This window comes from Musca domestica, unplaced genomic scaffold (genome assembly GCF_030504385.1).
Source record: "Musca domestica strain aabys unplaced genomic scaffold, Musca_domestica.polishedcontigs.V.1.1 9, whole genome shotgun sequence".
Lineage (NCBI taxonomy): Eukaryota > Metazoa > Arthropoda > Insecta > Diptera > Muscidae > Musca > Musca domestica.
Window position 1 is genome coordinate 15,738,182 of NW_026712435.1, and position 21,048 is coordinate 15,759,229.

Genomic DNA, 21,048 nt, shown 5'->3' on the forward strand with positions numbered 1-21,048 from the left:
TTGGAGTCGATCTAGCAATGTCCGTCCGTCTGGCTGACTGGAGCGCTCGATATCTCTCAAAGGGAGTATTCGATTTGGTCCAAACTTGGTACATCGTAATATTATTATCAAACTTAGATCGAATATATCGGTCCACTCCTTCTGGTACCTCCTCCACAAAGGTTCAAAATTTTGAATATCCATGAAGCTCATAAAACGTGAAATTAATATCCGATTCCATTCTGAATTGATACATCTCAATATTTTCATAAACATAAGATCTGTTATAGATAAAGATGGTAAAGATAGTAGAGATAGGATCATTTCGTCAGGTACTTCCCCCACATAGGGTTCAAGATTCTGAAAAACAAAACGCTCAAAAAAAGAGAAATAAGCAGCCAACTCTCTTCATATTTCACACATCCCATTATTTCTACTAACACAAAATCTGATATGAAGATGGAAAATATCGGTCCACTCCTTCTGGTATCTCCCCCACAAAGGGTCAAAATTTATAAAACGCGAAATTAATATCCGATTCCATTCAGACTTGGTACATCTCAATATTTCCACCAACACAAAATCTGTTATAAAGATGGTAGAGATCGGACCATTTCTTCTGGTACATGCCCAAAAAAGGGTTCAAGATTTTAAAAAACAAAACGCTCAAAAAAAAGAGAAATAAGCAGCCAACTCTCTTAAAATTTCACACAGGCATTTTTACTAACACAAGACCTGTTGTGAAGGTGATATATATCTGCGAGCCCCTTCTGGTACATCAGCCACAAAGGGTCACAATCTTCAATGCTTTCATCTGTCATAACTTGCGAAACAAGTCAAGCTATTCTTTACCACTTGCTATATGTAAATATTTCTCTCAACCCGAAACCTGAGATGAATATGGAATTTATGATTTCGCACAAAATTGGATATAAATGTTCGGTTTTCTTGCAAATTTTGGCCATACCAATATTTTTATCTGTATTAGATGAAGTATGAAAATTCGAATACTTCGGTCGACTATATCAGGAGGTACCTCAGGCACATTTTAAAATTTTCTAAAAATTATCACCTATCTCAAATATAATGAAGGAAGTAGTCGATATAGTGCAAACCTGCCACGTTGCAATATTTATATCGCATTAATTTACGTCCGACACGAAATGGTCAATATTGGCCCATACCTTCGGAACCTATAGAAACAGAAGTCAAAATATATTTAAATAATCGAACATTGGCAGATGGTATACATCTGTCGGCAAAACGGACTGATACTTCCTCATTTGTTATTATACCCTCCACCATAGTATGGAGGAATATACAAAGTATATTTATTCTTGATCAGCATAAAATTCTATGTCGATTTATCAATGTCCGTCCGTCTGTCCGTCCGTCCGTCTGTCCGTCTGTGGAAATCACTCTAGCTTCCGAACGAAATGAAGTAGGTTGATAAAATTTTACTCAAATGTGTATTATGTCTGCAGGACTTTTGGTATTGTAGGTCCACGTCTTCGTATAGCCCCCATATAACGGTACCTCCCGATATGCGGTATTTTGATGATTTTAGCGACATTACTTACCGGAATTGTTTCAAAATTGGTATTTAAAGTTCGTAATAGAAACTACAACATAAAACAGAAAATGGGCCGTGTAGGTCCACGTCTTCGTATAGCCCCCATATAACGGTACCCCCGATATTCAGTATTTTGATGATTTTAGCGACATTATTTACTGAAATTGTTTCAAATTTGTTATTTGAAGTTCGTAATAGATACTACACCACAAAACAGGAAATGACCATGTAGGTCTACGTCTTCGTATAGCCCCCACATAACGGTACCTCCCGATATGCGATATTTTGATGATTTTAGCGACATTATTTACCGGAATTGTTTCAAAATTGGTTTTTAAAGTTTGTAATAGATACTACAGCTAAGGACAGAAAATGGGCCATGTAGGTCCATGTCTTCGTATAGACCCCATATAACGGTACTTCTTGATATTCGGTATTTTGATGATTTTAGCGACATTATTTACCGGAACTATTTCAAATTTGATATTAGAATTTCATAGTGAATAATACAGCCTATGACAGAAAATTGTCTGTGCAGATCCAGGTTTTATAACCCCCATGGTACCTCCCTATATTCGGTATTTTGATGATTTAGCTACATTATAAACAGATTTTTTTCAAGTTTCGCATTTGAATATTGTAAAAGCTTGTGACAAAAGTTGCCTATGCAGGTCCATGTCGTCGTATAGACCCTAATATACGGCTACATTCTGTATGTTTAAGATTTTAACAGAATTTTTAACGGATTTTTTTTTTTTTTGAAAACTGTTAAATTTTTACTAAATGGCTTTTTACTTGTTTTTTATTAATTTTTTTGTTTTTGTGCGTGTTTACCCAATTTTTAATTAACTTTTATTTAATTAACATTTAGACTGTTAGAATTATAAAAGAATGCTTGCTTCTTCGCCCAGGTCATTCCAGAACTCCGCCTATGTACACAACTCGTTTCACATATTCCCAAAATTTTATATATTTTCCATGACTCACAGAGCATGCCCCTATGAACATGTAACAATTATCGGTGGGTGATAATGAAGACGTTTCTGATACTGTGTCTGGTTCCGCTGATAAACACAAAACACACGAAATGAAAACTTTTACCACCATCGCCTGCCATGTTAAAATGCCCCACAAAGTGTTTAGTTACTCTGGCTGTTTGGGAAAATATTTATTCTTTCGCTTCAGAAACACAAATCAATACCAAGATGCGTTTCTATTTGCACAACAAATGGTATTAGTAATGCACACAAGACAAGACTAGAAAAAAGACGTTAAAAAGCTAAAGCTAGTTCCACAAAAAAAATGGATGGCCTAAATGTAACGTCGAAAAGTAAAACAAAATAAGTCATCAACGAACGTAATAATGATGTTCAATAAAATACACACACAACCACAACTAGGCATCCATGAAGTGCCGGCAGGCGGGTGGGCAATGGGTGTGGGTATCTCTGGAAGACAAGACATTTTCATATAAAAACATTTCACAATTTGGTTATCAATCCACAGAATTCAGATACTCGAAACTCAAAACAAGACTTCTTTAAATCGAACAAAGAAACCATTTTAGATTCATTGATTTTTTCGGTTGGTTGGTGAAAGAACAACAGAAAGTGAAAATAAAAAAAACAACGCTTCGAAGAAGGAAACCGTATTATTAACAAATTTTAAAGTACTACAAAAACAAAAAAAAATCTCTGCTAAATAAGTGATTTTTTTCCTTGTGTGTTTGTGTGATTTATAACAGGAGGATATTCTGGCCAGACAGGCTCGTCGCTTCAAAGAAATACGTTAAAGGAGTTACTTACGACAAGGTCAAGGAGGTTCAACAAGATGTGGCGCCTTGCAGCTATTTTAATGGTATTTTCAAAAGTATTTATCGTCGATATTAATTATGTATTCGGACTAATTTTTTGATAAAAAAATGTAGCAGTGACAACGGCAAATATTTTCGGCAATGACGTAAATATTTCACAAATGTGAGAATAAAATATCGAAAGTTTTTGAAATTTCGTTCCAAAGAAACTTTGATCGTGAAAATTATTATATATGATATTGAGAGTAGTTTAAATGGAAACGGTTATATGGGGACTATACGAAGACGTGGACCTGCTTACGATTTTTTTTCATAGGCTGTAATACCTATTACGAACTTCAAATACGAAATTTTAAGTAGTTCCAGTGAATAATGTCGTTATATGAGGGATATACGAAAACGTGAACCTGCATACGTGAACTCCATTACGAACTTTAAATAAGAATTTTTTTACAATTTCCGTGAATAATGTCGCAGAAACCATTAAAATATCGAGTATCGGGAGGTACCATCATATGGGGGCTCTACGAAAACTTGGACCTGCATACGGAATTTTTTCCATAGGCCCATTAAGACCTTCCAATACAAAATTTTAAACGATTCCGGTGATTAATGTGCCTGAAATCATCAAAATACCGACTATCGGGAGGTACCGTTATATGGGGGCTATAAATAAAAAAAATTGTCATAGGATGTAGAACTTAAAATACGAAAGTTGAAATCATTCCGGTAAAAAATGTCGCTAAAAACTTGAAAATACCGAATATTCGGAGGTACCGTTAGATGGGGGCTATAGAATTATAGAGGGTATAAAAATGTGAATTGGAAAATTTTTAATTTTTGCCTGGTGTATTTGGCTAATACGGACGTACAAAACATTTCACCACAGTGGGGAAGTTAAATATTTGTGTATGCTACGTCAAATTCAAAATTGCATCCTAGCGATACGCATTCAATCCGTCTTCAGACCGCAAGTTAAATGGAGTGGTTGACGTGTTATCGGACCGAAGGATCGGATGAGAGTCTGAAATTTAGGCCGACTTTCAACCGACCGAAGTCGGACCAAATTCGCAAGGATATCCATGGGAAATTCGGAAGGGAAATTACAGTTGTCGGACCGAACTCGAATGAATTATCGTGTGCATTTCTGATTTTTTTGCCGACTTTCTAACTGTTTTCGGTCCGAATTCGGGAAAAAGTTCTCACGTACATTTTAACAAAAGCCATAATCACAAGAGCAAATAGCAATTACATTCGAATTTTGGTCCTTCAAATGCCCATTTTTAGGGGGCTAGCTTTATATCGAAGTATTGTAAATAGCTGACCTATATTGAAAATGCTTTGCAGGAAGACCCCATAGAACGGTACCCCCCGATTTTCGGTATTTTGATGATTTTAGCCATATTTTTCAATGGAATTATGTGAAATTCTACACAAGGAATTCCTTCTGATTACTTTACCCCCTGAAAAATAATTATCTATATAGGTCCTGGATATCGTAAATCCCCCATACAATGGTGCCCCCCCCCCCCCCCCATATTGGGTATTTCGATGATTTTAGCCACATTTTTCAATTGAAGTTGCTTGAAATCCACACAAGGAATTCCTTCTGAGTACTTTAAGCCTTGAAAGAGAATTGCCTATATAGGTTCAAGATATCGTTTACCCCCCATATAACAGTACCTTCCGACGTACGGTATTTTTATGATTTTAGTCACATTTTCAATGACATTGTCTGAAATTCTACAAAAGGAGTTATCTGTGAGTACTTTAACCTCTAAAAGAGAATTTTCTATATAGGTCCACGATAAAGCACCCATAAAATAGTGCCCCCCGATTTTCGGTTTTTTGTATGATTTTATCCATATTTTCAATGGAATTTGCTTGAAATCCACACAAGGAGTTCCTTCTGAGTACTTTACGCCCTGAAAGAGAATTGTCTATATAGGTCTACGATATAGTATAGCCCTCATATAGCGGTACCCCCGATATTCGGTAGTTTGATGATTTTAGCCACACTTTTCAATGGAATTGTCTGAAAATCCACACAAGGGATTCCTTCTGACTACTTTATCCCCTGAAAGAGAATTACGTAATTAGTTCCCCGTTTCAGTATAGCGCCCATATAATGGTACCCCCAGTTAGTCGGCATTTTAATAATTTTTGCAGATTACTTATGCAAGATCACGTCTTCGTATGGCCCCCATATAACGGTTTTAATTGAAGCGGTATTTGAAATATTTCAAGTTTCTTTCTCGGCCGAACTTAGCTTCTTTTTTACTTATTCATTCAACATTTTCTATTCCAAAATCAGATTGACAGTTCATTGTCCCAGCAGCTGTGTCAATGCGACTACCTGTATATGATCTGACCTTTTGGAATAGGGTCTGATCTTTTAGAATATGGTCTGACCTTTTGCTTATCGGACAGTTCATATTTAAATTAAACTTCTAATAACGAAAAATGATTAATTTGACCGACATCATTCTTTGTCGATCAGAAAGATGTAATAACCAGCCTATAAAACTCTAAATTAAATCCAACATTTTTTTTTTTCAATTTTTTCTTACAGACTTTTTCTCTAAACTTATGCCTGGCAGCAGTCTATACGCATCGACCTTTATACACCAGACAATCACAGATTCAGGCACGTGAAACAACCACCTGTGAAGGACGTCAATTACCAGGACCCATATGCGAATCGTGCGATCTGTTGGCCACCTGTGTCAAACATTCCACGGGCTGGGTCAATATACCCGTAGAGACATGTGATACCCAGAATGGTTTCTATTGTAATTCACTGCTGGGTAGATGCAGCAATGAAACCGGACCCTGCCATCCCCTAAGTGCCGAAGGTAATTTCCCATGCACATCGCATGGTGTTTTCCCCGATCCGTATGATTGTCAGAAATATCACATGTGCTATTTTGTCGGACCCACACTGGTATCGGCTACGGTAAATTGTGGCGGTGACAAGGCCTTCAATCCAGCCACTGGCCAGTGTTCGTTGACCCTAACACATTCGGTTTGCCAAAATCAACAGTTCATTTGTGAAAATGCTGGCGATGCCCATGGTTGGCCCATGAGTCCGAATATCTTCTATATTTGCAAAGCAAGCACCAACCAGGATGAACGTATCCTTTATCCTACTTTGTATCGTTGTGATGATGGTGAAGTATTTGATGGTTACTATTGTCGTCCCGCCGCCCCTGGAAGTCAGATGCCAAGTCTACCACCTTCCATGGAAGTGGTTAATAATCCTCCTTCCGTCCAGGTGCCAACACAAGCACCACTTATTCCGGATCAAACTGGAGCAAAACCTAAGGTGTGTTCTGAAATTGGCCTGTTTGCCGATACTGGCGATTGTCACAAATATTATTATTGTTCGGCCATCAGTGGTAGTTTGAGGCAAATGGAGTGTCCCACCGGTACTGTTTTCAATGAAGCCCTGTCCTCTTGTACCCTCGGAGAATGTTAATAAAACAAATAAACTATTTTTGTATGATTTGACTTGCAATTAACTTTTTAAATAAACTCCTAATTTTCATCCACTCGTTCTCTTGCTTCTCTTTTCTCCTTTGGCTGTGTGTGTATTCATAAACCAGCGGTGCTCAAGAAAAAATACCTCTTTTCAGTCAAATTTCTCTTTGCTTATTTAAATCAAGAACAAAACAGTGTTAAGTCATTATTTATAAAAATATTATTTATCCATTTGCTTTATAAATTAATTTGGCAAACATTCGTGTCTAAGAACAATTTAATAGAACCGTAAAATATAAAGAAAAACAGAATTTTAATTTTCTCTTAAATTATCTCTTTTTTCGGTCCATGTTCTAGAACACGGTTTTGAGCACCGCTGTCATAAACAAACATCAGCTGAGCGGCATTCATATCATTTTATGGGTGTATATAAGAGAGTAGTAAAATAACTGAATGACTGAGATTCAACAACCAGGCGAAACGGCTGTAGCTAGAATCCATGGCAGAAGAATATAGGTAGACGCGTCGACACAGCTTCTGGGACAATGGACTGTCAAACCAATTTTGGAATTGAAAATGTTGAATGAAAAATTATTTAAATTTGTAAAAATTGTTAAAAAATGAGAATTATAATAGCCTCCGAATGACGCAGTATAAGAAAACATATAAAAATATACTTATATTTGAAAAAACATTTAAATTTGTTTGACATATCAATGCTCCCAAGCGTTGATGCATCTACCTGTATTCTTATGCCATGATAGAATCTTTAAATTTTGCACGACGTGCTTAGGCTTGTGATATGGAAATTCGTACTAAAAGGGTACAAAAAGTACCAAAATGTAATAAAAATTGATTGCTTAATATTGGACAACCGATATGAACCATAATTCTAAAATTTGGAATGAGAGTCACTGATGGAGTCAAGGATATATGTTGCAAAGGGGTTTTGAAAATTTGAACTTTAATGTTACGAAAAGTTTTAAAATGGTACTAAACTTCTGGTACCATTCGATAATATGTAAACGCATGGTACAATGAATACAATGTAAGCTAACTTTGAAAAAATTGCAAGTATAGAGGTCTACCTGTTTGGCTTGTAATGTCAGAATTACTATCAAAACAATAAAAAAGCAAACAACTTGTTGCATTGATTTTGAATAAATAATTTAAAACCGCGAAAACTGAATAAAAGGTCAAAATTTATTTTCAAAATCATGTTCTATACATCTCTTATGGTTAATTTCGCGACAAAAACTGGAGATTTTTTTATTATTGAAAAGAATACACTCACACATGAACAAATGAAATTGACATATTAAGCCAGAAAAATAAAAAAAAATTAAAATCATATGGTGGTTCTGCCCTACCTTGAATTCATTGTAGCATGATGTAAACGTATATAGCTAAAAACTTGAAGTTTGGTATGAGAATCAAGGTTGGAAAGTAAGTTTGATATATGAAAGTGGTTTTGGAAATGTGTACCAGGTACTTTTGGGTATGTGTATTACAAGTATATGTATATAAGCTGTACGAAAAGTTTCGAATCTTATTATAGTTGGTATTGGATGAATGGAAGAGATGGTATCTGTGATTGGGGATTTGGCGGTGGTTTGGAAATGCGTACTATATTTGTACGAAGAGTTTGGTAATGGATAGGGCTGGAATCCTCAAATTCGAAAATGAGGTCTCTGTTTGTATGCTAAATTGAGAAATGGAGGTGGCTTTGGAAATTTGTACTATAATTGTAAGAAAAATACTAAATAGTACAAAATTTGGTATTGAGTGAAAGAATAGAGCTGAAATCCTGAATTTGATATTGACATCTCTGATGATATTTGGGATTTTGGAAATGTGTACTATAATTGTACGAAAAGTACTAAATAGTACAAAACTTGTCATTGGGTGAAGGAATAGAGCTGAAATTTGATATAGATCTCACAGTTGGTGTCTGTGGTTGGGAGAAGGAACTGGTTTTCGATATGCGTACTATAATTGTACAAGAAGTACTAAATTTCGTATTGAGTGAAGGAATAGAGCTGTAAATACTGACATTTGATATGGATGGCCCTGTTGGTGTCTGATGTTGATAAAAGCAGCTGTTTTGAATATTGTACTATAATTGTTCGAAAAGTACTAAATGGTACTAAATTTGGTTTTGATTGAAAGGATAGAACTGGAATCCCGAAATTAGATATTGAGGTTTCGGTTCGTATCTGGAATTGAGAAATGGAGGTGGTTTTGGAAATGTATACTATAATTGTACGAAAAGTACTAAATAGTACAAAATTTGGTATTGGGTGAAAGAATAGAGCTGAAATCCTGAAATTTAATATAGATCTCACAGTTGATATCTGGGATAGAGATTTTTTTGGAAATATGTGCTATAATTGTACGGAAAGTATTAAATACTACTAAATTTTGGTATTGGGTGAAGGATGTCACTGTTGGTGTCTAAGGTTGAGAAAAGGAACTGGTTTTGGAAATGTGTACTATAATTGTTCGAAAAGTGGTTTCTGATGAGAGAAAAATGAGAAAATCAGCTGTTTTAGATATTGTACTGCAATTATTCGAAAAATACTAAGTGGTACTAAATTTGGTTTTGGGTGATGGGATAGAACTGGAATTCCGAAATTAGATATTGGGGTTTCTGTTGGTATCTGGAATTGACACATGGAGGTTGTTTTGAAAATATGTACAATAATTGTACGAAAAGTACTAAATAATACTAAATTTGGTATTGGGTGAAGGAATAAATCTGGAATACTGAAATTTGAGATCTCAGTTGGTAATTGGAATTGAGGAGGTGATTTCGGATATTTTGTACTATTGTTGTACGAAAAGTACTAAATACTGTGTCTACAATGCAAAGAGTAACAGCTTATGACAAAGGCATGTTAATATAAAAACCACAATTACAGAAATGAATGACAAATAAAAGTTAAAAAAATCCAAATTCTATTCCATAGGCCTTTCTAAAAATTTGCATATTGTCTTAGGGGTTTACATCAGTTAACATTGGTAACTATGTTGTTATGATATCATAACAATAGAGGTATTTTCACAGGGTTGCCATATTTTGACTCAGTCCTGTCCTATCTTTATGCTTCTATGTCTTTGAATGCATTTTGTCTAGTCTTTATCATTTTAAGGTGGGAATACATAAAGCACTTATCTGGCTGGCTTAAGGTGGGAATACATACAGCGCTTATCTGACTGGCTTAAGTCATCGGGTAGCTTCTTCGGAAATGAACAAAGGAGCCTAGGGTCAAAATCGAACTAAGACAACCTAAAACTCCTTTGTTCATCTACGAAGAAGCCAGCCGATGACTTAAGCCGGCCAAATATGCTCTTTATGTATATGCACCCTTAAGTCATCCGCTGGCTTCTTCGGAAAGGAGCCTAGGGCCAAAATCGAATTAAGTCAACCTAAAACTCCTTTGTTCATCTACGAAGAAGCCAGCGGATGACTTAAGCCAGCCAATTTTACGCTTTATGTATGTCCGCCCTTAGGTCTTTGAACAAAGAAGTTTTAGGTTGACCTAGTTCGGTTTTGGCCCTACACTCCTCTGTTATTTTGCGAAGAAGCCAGCCGATGACTTAAGCCAGTCAAAAAAGGGAACCAAGTAAACCTAAAACTCCTTTATTCCTTTACGAAGAAGGCAGCCGATGACTAAAGCCAGTCAAAAAAAAAAACGCTTTATGTATTCTCACCTTAAGAGAAATGCGGTATAATTTTTACAATATGATTTGATTTGCTATTCCAAGCGAAAGTGTTTGTTAGCAAGCGCCACACCATTTGTGGTAGGATCGCTAGAACTAGTGATGGCAGTACCGAAAATATCAAAGCGGCAATTGAAGGAAATGATTCCTCTGATTTGATTTTCCATTGGAAAATAAATTGTTTGACTCAGACGCGAATGTTAACCAATTTTAATTGTCTGATTTATACAAGTTTCAAGAGATGTTAATTTGAATATAAACGAACTATTATTTCTTTTCAATTTCAAATCATAGACACAAATAGTTGTATTTGACATACTCGCGTACTGACTGAAACACAGGTGCTTCTGAACTCTTGAGGTGAAACTACCTTTGCCATGGTGACACGGTAACGGTGAAAATACATAAAACGTTTTTTCACTGGCTTAAAGGTGGGAATAAATAAAGTACTTATTTGGCTGGCTTAAGTCATCGGCTGGCTTCTTCGAAAATTAACAAAGGAGTCCAGGGTCAAAATCGAACTAAGTCAACCTAAAACTCTTTTGCTCCTTTACGAAGAAGCCAGCCGATGACTTAAGTCAGCCAAATAAGCGCTTTATGTATTCCCACCCTAAGTCATCGTCTGGCTTCTTCGTAAAGGAGCAAAAGGGTTTTAGGTTGACTTAGTTCGATTTTGGTCCTACGCTCCTTTATTCTTTTCCGAAGAAGTCAGCCGGTGACTTAAGCCTGTCAAAAAGCATTTTATGTATTGTCACCTTAAGGTCAGCTGAAACCTTCCTTTGCTTTATTAAAAAACATGGTAGAACTAAGAAAGTAAAGTCATGTAATCATATGTTTACAATTTTTTGAAATCTATGCATTTGACAACATCTCATTGTCAAAATCTATATTCATAAATCAGAGATGGGAACTGTTTTTTATGCCTTGAAATTTGACAAGGTTAATTACAAAAATCGCAAAGCTGGGAATGCTTATCTATATATATAAAAGAAAGTTGTGTTAGTTACTACGCTTATAACTTAAGAATCGCTGGACTGATTTTAACGATTCACACAAATTCGGAATTGTCTCCTCTCCGAAAAGGATAATATCCAAAAAAATCACGTAAAAATGTGATATATTAACATTTTCATTTTGACTTTTGAAATGTACAATAGTAATGTTTTATTTTGCATGATTTTTTTCCATTTTGACTTAATTTTTTCTAATGTACATTTGTAGTGTTTTTTATATTTTATTTTTGAATTTTTATTTTGAATTAATTGACTTGATTTCTTGAGAACTGATATTGATGGCGGGTTACACGGAAGTGTAGTGCCGAATTATGTGGTGGCGAAATGGAATATCGAAATAATTGAACGCGGTCACACCAAAGTTAAAGATAATTACTTTTTCAAAATCGCTAAAAAATCACAAAAAAGAGATCTCATTGCAAAAATTCTCAAATCGGAAAAAAATCTAAAAAAAAATCATTGGAATCGAATTTAAAAATAATAGTACATTCTATTGACAATCTTTACAAGGATCTTTAAACATTTGCTGTAAAAATTCAGCGAACAAGTTGAAGATTTTTTCAATTTGTATTATCTTATTGAATTCAATGGAATTTTTTGTGAACAAAATAAAGAATAATTTTTCAATCTATATAATTTTTACCAAAAAATTAAATAAGTGCGAAATACTATGTAAACTGACATCTACCTTTCAACTCCAGGGCCTACACCGTTTTTCAGCTGGAAGATGCGAACACATTTAAACAAACAAAAATGACCGAAAAAAACCTAATGGGGCTCATTTCAAAGCCTGGACCTACTTCTTTCATGTGACAATAATCCGTCCAATGAGAGCTCAAAATGCAAAATTCTTTGGGAGTGCAATCAGTAAAATACCAAATATAAAGGGTGCAAAATAGTAGAGCGAATGGGACTTTTAGTAAGAAAAGGATTTATATCCTTTCCAAACATTCAATATACCTTAAATCGCTTTTGCAGGTCATGATATCGATCATAATTCTCGGATAAGGGTACAACCCTATTTAACCCATATTTATATAACCTCCGTATGATTTAAGATATTTTTGCGGTCTTGGCCACTTTTTTCTTTGTTTGGCCCTTATTTGGCATCTTTGTTTCTAAGGGGTAGAGAACCTCTTCGCATAAAATTTGAAATTTTCAGAATAAGGTCAATATTTGTCTTGACCACATTCATCAATTGATTTGGCTAAAAAATTGTATTTATGCTACTCTGGGGTGGGGAACCATCATACAGAGTGCCACATAGGAATTTATTTAAGTAAAGTCCCCATATTAGAGTATCCCCAAGTCCACTTTCACATCTAATGTGTGGTCAGAAAAGAAAATATTGTATTCTATTGAATTTGTGACCCCCAGGAGAATATTGGTTAGGAACGTATATTTGGGATGTAGATCTATATGAAATAATTTGTGAAAACATGAACAAATTACAAATATAAGAAAGTAGCACGGGACCAAATATTTGTTGAGTCGTCACTGAATTATACTATGATGAAAAATATGGTCTTTATGGGGTCTCCAACTTACAATTTAAATGGCAAATAAAATTAATTCCCATCTTACGGTAATGGGTGTAAAATAGTAATTATATTTGACTATTCTGAAATCATTCTGTCCTCATTTATGAGGTGGATAAAACTATTTTTACTTATTTAAATCACTCGAATTTTTCAGTTTGACATGCTATGCTGTTCCGCTATATTTTTAATTTGGCCTCTATTTGTCATCTTGGATTATAAGAGGTAGAAGAAAGTTTTCAATGTAGGTCGGAGTAGTGCCCATATAAAGGTACCTCCTGATTTTACCATATTTCTAAGGATTTGGCTAAAAATGTGTATTTGCGGGGTGAAAATCTTACACAAACATTTCAAGATATCTACAAAATTTTAGAATTTTCTCCATGTAATAGTACCCCCTCAAGTTCACCTTTTGGTGGACAAACAGACAGACATGGTTAGTGGGACTTATGAGGACTCTAATGCACAATGTAAGGTGTTACTGGGTTTAAAAAAGTAATTAACTTTAGCTATTCTTAAATCATTCGGCCCTCAGTTATGAGGTGTAGAAAATACAGTAAATTCCAAATTATTGCTCATTTGACTGGAAAATTTTGCTACGATTTTTACCATACTAAAAATTAATTTAATCCCTTACATGGGGATACGATTAATATATACTTTTTAATAGATTTGTACATCCACACATTTGAAGCCCTCGGTTTAAATATGAAAGCCCACGGCTTAAATATAGGCACAGGTATTTCAAAACACTTTTAATCGACCAGTACGTGAACACTTATATCAGTCATATCAGTGAATAATTATGCTTGGGAAAATATGCATAATAGACAAAAACTACGGGCCGGCAACGCGGACCGGGCCAGCTAGTTTGAAAAATTTTAATGTACCATGTTCAAAAACTTGTGTAAAAAAAATGTGTGTAAAACATTGACATGTAAAATTTGTGAAATATTGTTTTGCATTTTCTTCCTTTTTGATTGATTCTACACAGAAAAACATTTAAGGGCAAGAGATGACTAAAGGTGAGAATACATAAAACTCATACAATACATAAATCAACCTAAAGCCCCTTTGTTCTTTTACGGAGAAGCCAGCAGTTGACTTAGGTCAAAAATGCGTTTTATGCATTCTCACCTTTAATCCAGTCCAAAAAAAAAAAAAACCTTTTATGTATTCTCACTCTAATGTTTTACTGGGTATGCCTATTGTTTATTTTTGCGCAATATCCGCTATCGCAAAGCACCTTTTTTGTTATCTTCCTAATGCCAACCCCCCCTACCACTCTATGCCAAGAAATACGATTTGCCCAATTCATTTTAATTAAAACGAAAACGATTTGTTCCGATAATAATCTCGTTATTTTCAACAAGAAAAATATATTTTATTAAAACAAAATCGTAACGACTTGTCATAGGACAACAATCCACCGATTGCAGTTGGGTATAAATATCTTAAATGCGATCCGAAGCAATGAAAAGAGTTAGTAATTGATTTGACAAGACGGCATAAACATGAAGCTACTTCTAATAAATCTAACGGTAAGATTGTTTTTCACAGTATGTGAATTTTTAAATTGCTAATCAGTGTTTATCGTTGACGTATACGAACGATACGATTTTAGAAAATAATTACTAATTTCAAATGTTAACTTCCAGGCCTGCCTGCTGCCACTGGCAATGACAATGGCCAATGTTGCCATTGAGTATTCGAGTCTAGCGGATCCCTTTGCCGTAATGCAAAATCCCTGCGATGACATACGCAATGGACAATTCCTGTGCAAAGATTGCGCCACACTGGCCTTCTGCTACCAGGAAGAAGGTAATTGGAATACCATGCAGATAGCCAGCTGTGATACGGGCCGTGGCCTGTATTGTGACGAAGATGTTCGTGGCTGTGTCTACAAAAAAGAATGCGTCAGTCGTGGACCTAAGTTTGAGTGCCAGAATGCTGGCGTGTTTCCCGATCCGTACGATTGCAAGCAGTATCATGTCTGCAGTGCAAATAAAGAAGACGAACGTATGATATGTCCATCGGGTTCAGCCTATTCTCCAGCCACAAAATCTTGTTCTCTGTCCACCAGCAATGAAGCATGTCGCAAGGCCCAATATACTTGTGACAATGTCTTAGACATGGGAGTGTGGCCTTCGGATCCAAATATCTACTATATTTGTTGGTATACATCGGTCAACGGTGAGATTGTACGTTATCCCATGTTGTATCGTTGTCAGGATGGTTATGAATTCATTGCCAATACGTGTATGCCAAAAAGTTCGATATCTGCTCCCGGATCTACTACACGAAAGGAAACACCCGCTACACCAATAACAACGACAACTGTGGCCTCACCCCTTTCGTGTGATCTCGCCACTAATTTGCTGGCAAACCCAAGCGATTGTCACTCGTATTTTATTTGCAAAAATGGACAGCTCGAAAACAGGCAGTGTCCAGCGGGAACTTACTTCCAGGCCACTACACTTATGTGCGTTTCAGGAAGCTGTTGAAACAATGTTTTTTTAAACCTTTTGTTTTCAATAAAATTTTAATAATATCCAGAGCATAAAAATAATGTGAAGAACTTTGAAATTTTAATAGAAATTCAGGGACTTCTACTGCAATTAGCTGCATAATATTATCAGGCATGTCACAAAATCCAATCGGAATCCGTTCCGTAATTTAAAACCGATCGTTATACCCTCCACCATACATAGTATGGAGGGTATATTAAGTTCGTCATTCCGTTTGTAACTCATCGAAATAATCATTTTAGACCCAACAAAGTATATATATTCTTGATCAGCGTAAAATTCTAAAACGATATCGTATAGCCCCCATATAACGGTACTCCCCGATATTCGGTATTTTGATGATTTTAGCCACATTTTTCAACGGAATTGTCTGAAATTCCACACGAGGAGTTCATTGTGAGTACTTTCTCCCTTGGAAGAGAATTATCTATATAGGTCTACGATATCGTATAGCCCCCATATAACGGTACCCCGATATTCGGAATGTTGATGATTTTACCCGCATTTTTCAACGGAATTGTCTGAAATTCCACACGAGGAGTTCATTGTGAGTACTTTCTCCCTTGGAAGAAAATTATCTATATAGGTCTACGATATCGTTAGCACAATTAATTTTATTTTTTGAAAATTTTCTAATTCTTTCCAAATGGTGGAACGTATTCAAAGTTCGGCCCGGCCGAACTTACTGCTTTTTTACTTGTTTTAGTTATTTTTTCAGATTCCGAACGATTTGGTGAACTGCGAAAATCTCATTATTCAGTGTAAATATGCAACATTAAATATGGAAAGGCATCAGTCCCAGAAGAATGGTGGAATATTAAAATTTCACCAATCAAGAAACAAAGAAAGAGCCCCTCTAAAATACAAAACTATAGGCCGCTGTTCTCAGTGCCTCTCACATGCCTAGAATCAATGTTTAAAGAATTGTTACAAAATGTTATCGAATCCAATCATCTGTTCCCAACACGTTCCTATGTATTCAGAACGGCTCATGTGTATTAATGACTTAATTAACATGATATACGCCCTAGGTTAGGGTACATAAGCAGATTGGCATCATGGCTAGGCATATTAATGTAAAATTATAAGGGGAAACGACAGGACAGCAGGATTCGAGTGCGGCGCTCGCATCGCTTTATGATTTGTCACAAAATATGCCATGCAAAGACTCAATTAAGCTGGCTTAATTCATCGGCTGGCTTTTTCGGAAATGAACAAAGGAGCCTAGAGCCAAAATCGAACTAATCATCATCACAAAGAAGCCAGCCAAATAAGCGTTTTATGTATTCCCACCTTAGGGGCTCCACCGTCTCGGTTTCCTCCTCGTCCTGACTGAGCCTGCAGTATTCGGTGTCGTCGCTCCCCCACTTTGAAGTCATGGCCCTTATGTTGAAGTGAATTGTGCTTAGGCCCACTATAGCATTTAGGTCAGATTTCGCCAAGGAGATGAGTGATGTTGATCTCCGCTCGGAGATCCCCGGCCATATTTTCTTGGAGACATTATATCCCCTTCCATACAGCCAGTTCTGATTGAATCTCCCAAGGTACTTGGAAGAAGTAACATAATGGTGGCTTCACTGAGCTATCGATCCCTATATCTACTGACGCAGATCAGCCTCTGGCCAATTCATCTGGTGATTCATTGCCAGGGACTCAATAATGTTTGACAGACGACTTAAACTTTTCCGAAGCATTTCTGCATTCCGCAACTGCCATAGATTTAATTGTAACAGAATTAAGAGCCTTTAAGGCCGCTTGACTATCGACATATATAGTCACCGGCCCATTCAATTGATTTCATTGATTCTGTTTTCCAGCAGCTCCAATGCTTTCCTGATAGCAAAGATTTCTGCCTGAAAAACGCCGCAGTCGTTGTTCAGTTTAAAGGATATCCAGATATTCAGGCATTCACAAGAAGACTCCAGCTCCCGTTCCACTTTCCATCTTTGAACCATCAGTGTAGACGGCTATACCGTTAAAAGGTGGGGTGTTCCGCGCCCAGATGTCCCTGTTGGGTAGATGGATGTCCAGTGATTCGACATTAAACGCAGCTGTAATTAGTAACGATGCTTCTCTTTGGACTTTATCAATACTTTTGCTGAGGGATAGGTTAGGTTAAAGGATGTGTGGTTGCATAAAAACAAGCACTCCACTCGGAGACCTAGTGGTCCATTGTGATCATCCTAATTTAGAATAGAAGTGAATGTGAAAGAAGTTAGGAGGTTAGAGTAGAATAGATAGGAAATAGAAGAGTTAGTGGGTTTGCATCCACGCTATAGTCAGCGTGTCGTCCTTAGCCATTTTAGTCTTCTGGCTAGCTGAAGAATGACTGCTGGCTCGGTTTCGGAGAGGCATGACAAATCCGGCAGAATTTGCTTACCTAAAAGCCTATGTCTTCCCCGATCAGGGTAGGACAGTGACAGAGTAAGTGTTCCACCGTTTCTGTTTCTTCCTCATCTTGGCAAAGCCTGCAGTATTCAGTGTCGTCACCCCCCCCATTTTGAAGTCATGGCCTTTATGTTGCAGTGACCTGTAATTAGACCCACCACAAGCTTCAGGTCCAACTTCGTCATGGATGTGAGTGACCGTGATCTCTTTTCTGAGTTCACTGGCCAAATCTTTTTGGAGATGTTACATCCCCTTCCAGATAGCCAGTTTTGTTGAAATCTCCCAAGATAGTGATTATGAAGTACTTGAAAGAAGTGGCATAAAGGTGGCTTCACTGAGGTCTCAATCTCTAGATCTACTGACTCAGATCCGCGTCTGGCCAATTCATCAGCAGATTCATTGCCAAAAATATTGCAGTGTCCAGGAACCCAACAGAGCTTAACAAACGACTTTACCTTTCCCAGGGCAATTTTGCACTCCAGAACAGCCTTGGATTTGATTATAAAAGAATTTAGAGCTTTTAGGGCCGCTTGACTATCGACATATATAGTCACCGGTCCGTTCCGCTCATCGATTCTGTCTTCCAACAGCTCTATGGCCATTCTGACAGCAAAAATCTCTGCCTGAAAAACACTACAATCGCTGTTTAGTCTGAAGGATCGTTGGATACCTAAACTTTCACTGTAGACTCCAGCCCCCGTTCCACTTTCCATCTTTGAACCATCAGTATAGACAGCTATACCGTTAAAAGGTGGAGTGCCACGGGACCAGATATCCCTGTTTGGTATGCAGATATCGGGTAATTCAAAGCTGTGCCTAGGGAGTATATAGTCGCTAGCTATAGCCTGATTACTTACATTCTCCACATACTTAAGAATGACAGAGTGTCCGATGGATTGGCTCCGCCATTGACCCAGTTCGCTGAGTCTCAGGGCACACCTAGCAGCTAGTTCCTCTACAAATAAGCCTAACGGCTTTAAATTAAGTAGGGTATCTAGAGCGGATTGTGGCGTGCTCCTGACCGCACCTGTAATTAGTAGCGATGCAACTCTTTGAACTTTATCAATATTCTTGCAGAGGGTGATTTTCCTTAAGGAATGCCACCAAACAAGTCCCCCATATGTTAGGATTGGTCGGACGATTGATTCATATATCCATCGGATAATATGGGGTTTAAGCCCCCAACTCTTTCCTATGGAGTTTTTGCAGGAATAGAGTGCATTTAAGCCCTTCTTCGCTCGCTCTTCGATATTCCTCTTCCAGTTTAGTTTCTGGTCTAGGATAGTACCGAGATATTTTGATTCCGAAGAAAGGCTTAGAATTACACCGTCCAGCTTTGGTAAAGAGAAGACAGGTAATTTCCGTCTCCTTGCAAAGAGTACGAGCTCAGTTTTGGATGGGTTCACGCCCAAACCATTGCAGCGCGCCCATCTGGATAGTTTAACTAGAGCTCCCTGCATGAGATCCGAAACAGTTTGCAGAAACTTCCCAGCAATAAGCAGGACCACGTCGTCGGCGTAAGCCACGTCCTTTGTTCCGCTGTGTTCCAGATCGATTAAAATGCTGTTTATCACCAGAAGCCAAAGCAGTGGTGACAGAACGCCTCCTTGTGGAGTACCCCTAGTGACCGTTTTCCTAACAGAGCACTCCCCGATGCTTGAGTTGATGATTCTGCTGCTAAGCATAACATCAATCCAATCAATGAGAAGTGGTGGCACACTAAGCCTTTCGAGAGAACTATGAATTGCATCAATTGTAACATTGTTGAAAGCCCCCTCGATATCGAGGAATGCCGCCAACGTATAACATGAGCTGTTCAGGTTCTTCTCTATATAACCCACAACGTCGTGTTGCGCTGATTCAACGGATTTGCCTTTCATATAGGCATGCTGAGCAGTGCTTAGCGATGTCAAAGGTATTAGAGTTCTGATCTCAATGTCTATTAGTCTCTCTAACGCTTTCAATAGAAAGGACGAGAGACTGATAGGTCTGTAGTCTTTTGGAAGTACATGACTTGGCTTCCCAGCTTTGGGAATGTAAGTGACTGTTACTTCCCTCCACAATAATGGAATGTGAGAAAGACGCAAACAAGCCTTAAAGATCACTTCCAGGAATGGTATTACCACCGTCGATGCATGCTGTAGCATAGCGGGGAAAATGCCATCTGGACCCGGTGACTTGAAAGGTTTGAATGAGTTTATGGCCCACAAGATCTTGGGGGCGTTTACAATTCTATCAACCAGACTTACGACTTCCGTTCCACGATGCTGACTAGGCCGATCTCCCGATCGGTCATTTACCGCATCAGAGCAGTTCGGGAAGTGAGTATTGGCTAGTAGATTGAGAGTTTCTAGACCTGAGTCAGTCCAGCTCCCATCAGCCCGCTTTATGCTTCCAATGGACTTTGGATCTTTTGAAAGTACTCTACGGAATCTGGAGGCCGCGTTGACATCATCTATGGACTCGGTAAAAACACACCCAAGACCGTCTTTTTGCCTTCTTGATCTCACTGTTGTACTTGTTGAAGGCTGATTTATAAGCTTCCCAGTCCGTACTAAGTTTGGTCTTGTTGGCCCTGTTGTAGAAACGTCTGCTTGTCTTCCTGAGCTGGGCTAGGTCTTTTGACCACCATACAGGCTGGTGCCTTTTTCCCGGGAAGGTTAGCGGACAAGCTCTTTCGTAGCTACCGATCAAGATCTTTGTTAGCAGCCTGACAGAGTCGTCCACATCCGATGCAGAAGCCACTGGAAGATCTCCAATGGACTTTAGCATACATGCAGTGTGCTCTGCACATTGGTCCCATCGAGCCTTTCTCGGGTTTCTATGCGGTTTTTGATGTAATCCCTCTACCGAAATTTGGAATGTTATTTTCCGATGATCCGAGAAGGAGCAGTCAGTCGAAACTTTCCAGTTCAATATGAGCGATTCATCCATGTTAGTGAGAGTGAGATCTATGACCTCCTCTCTATTCTTGTTACAAAAAGTTGCCTCCTTTCCCCGGTTACAAATTTTG

The 21,048-nt window shown here is 37.5% G+C and overlaps 2 protein-coding genes across 4 annotated transcripts; both read left to right on the forward strand.

Moving 5' to 3' along the window:
• Window positions 1-3,058: 3,058 nt before the first annotated feature.
• LOC101899071 (uncharacterized) lies at window positions 3,059-6,916 on the forward strand. 3 transcript variants are annotated; one of them, XM_011295250.3, is made up of 3 exons: window positions 3,059-3,221; window positions 3,297-3,421; window positions 5,938-6,916. In XM_011295250.3, exons 2-3 carry the CDS (start codon window positions 3,383-3,385, stop codon window positions 6,841-6,843), a joined length of 945 nt encoding a protein of 314 aa, XP_011293552.1. In that variant the 5' UTR covers window positions 3,059-3,221; window positions 3,297-3,382; the 3' UTR covers window positions 6,844-6,916. The 3 variants fall into 3 exon arrangements, with proteins under 3 accessions (XP_011293552.1, XP_019893195.1, XP_005186003.1); XM_020037636.2 differs by having other exon boundaries at window positions 3,297-3,409; XM_005185946.4 differs by having other exon boundaries at window positions 3,059-3,409.
• Window positions 6,917-14,512: 7,596 nt separating this feature from the next.
• LOC101898376 (uncharacterized) lies at window positions 14,513-15,688 on the forward strand. Its single transcript, XM_005185942.4, has 2 exons — window positions 14,513-14,660; window positions 14,778-15,688. Exons 1-2 carry the CDS (start codon window positions 14,634-14,636, stop codon window positions 15,621-15,623), a joined length of 873 nt encoding a protein of 290 aa, XP_005185999.1. The 5' UTR covers window positions 14,513-14,633; the 3' UTR covers window positions 15,624-15,688.
• The last annotated feature ends 5,360 nt before the right edge of the window (window positions 15,689-21,048 follow it).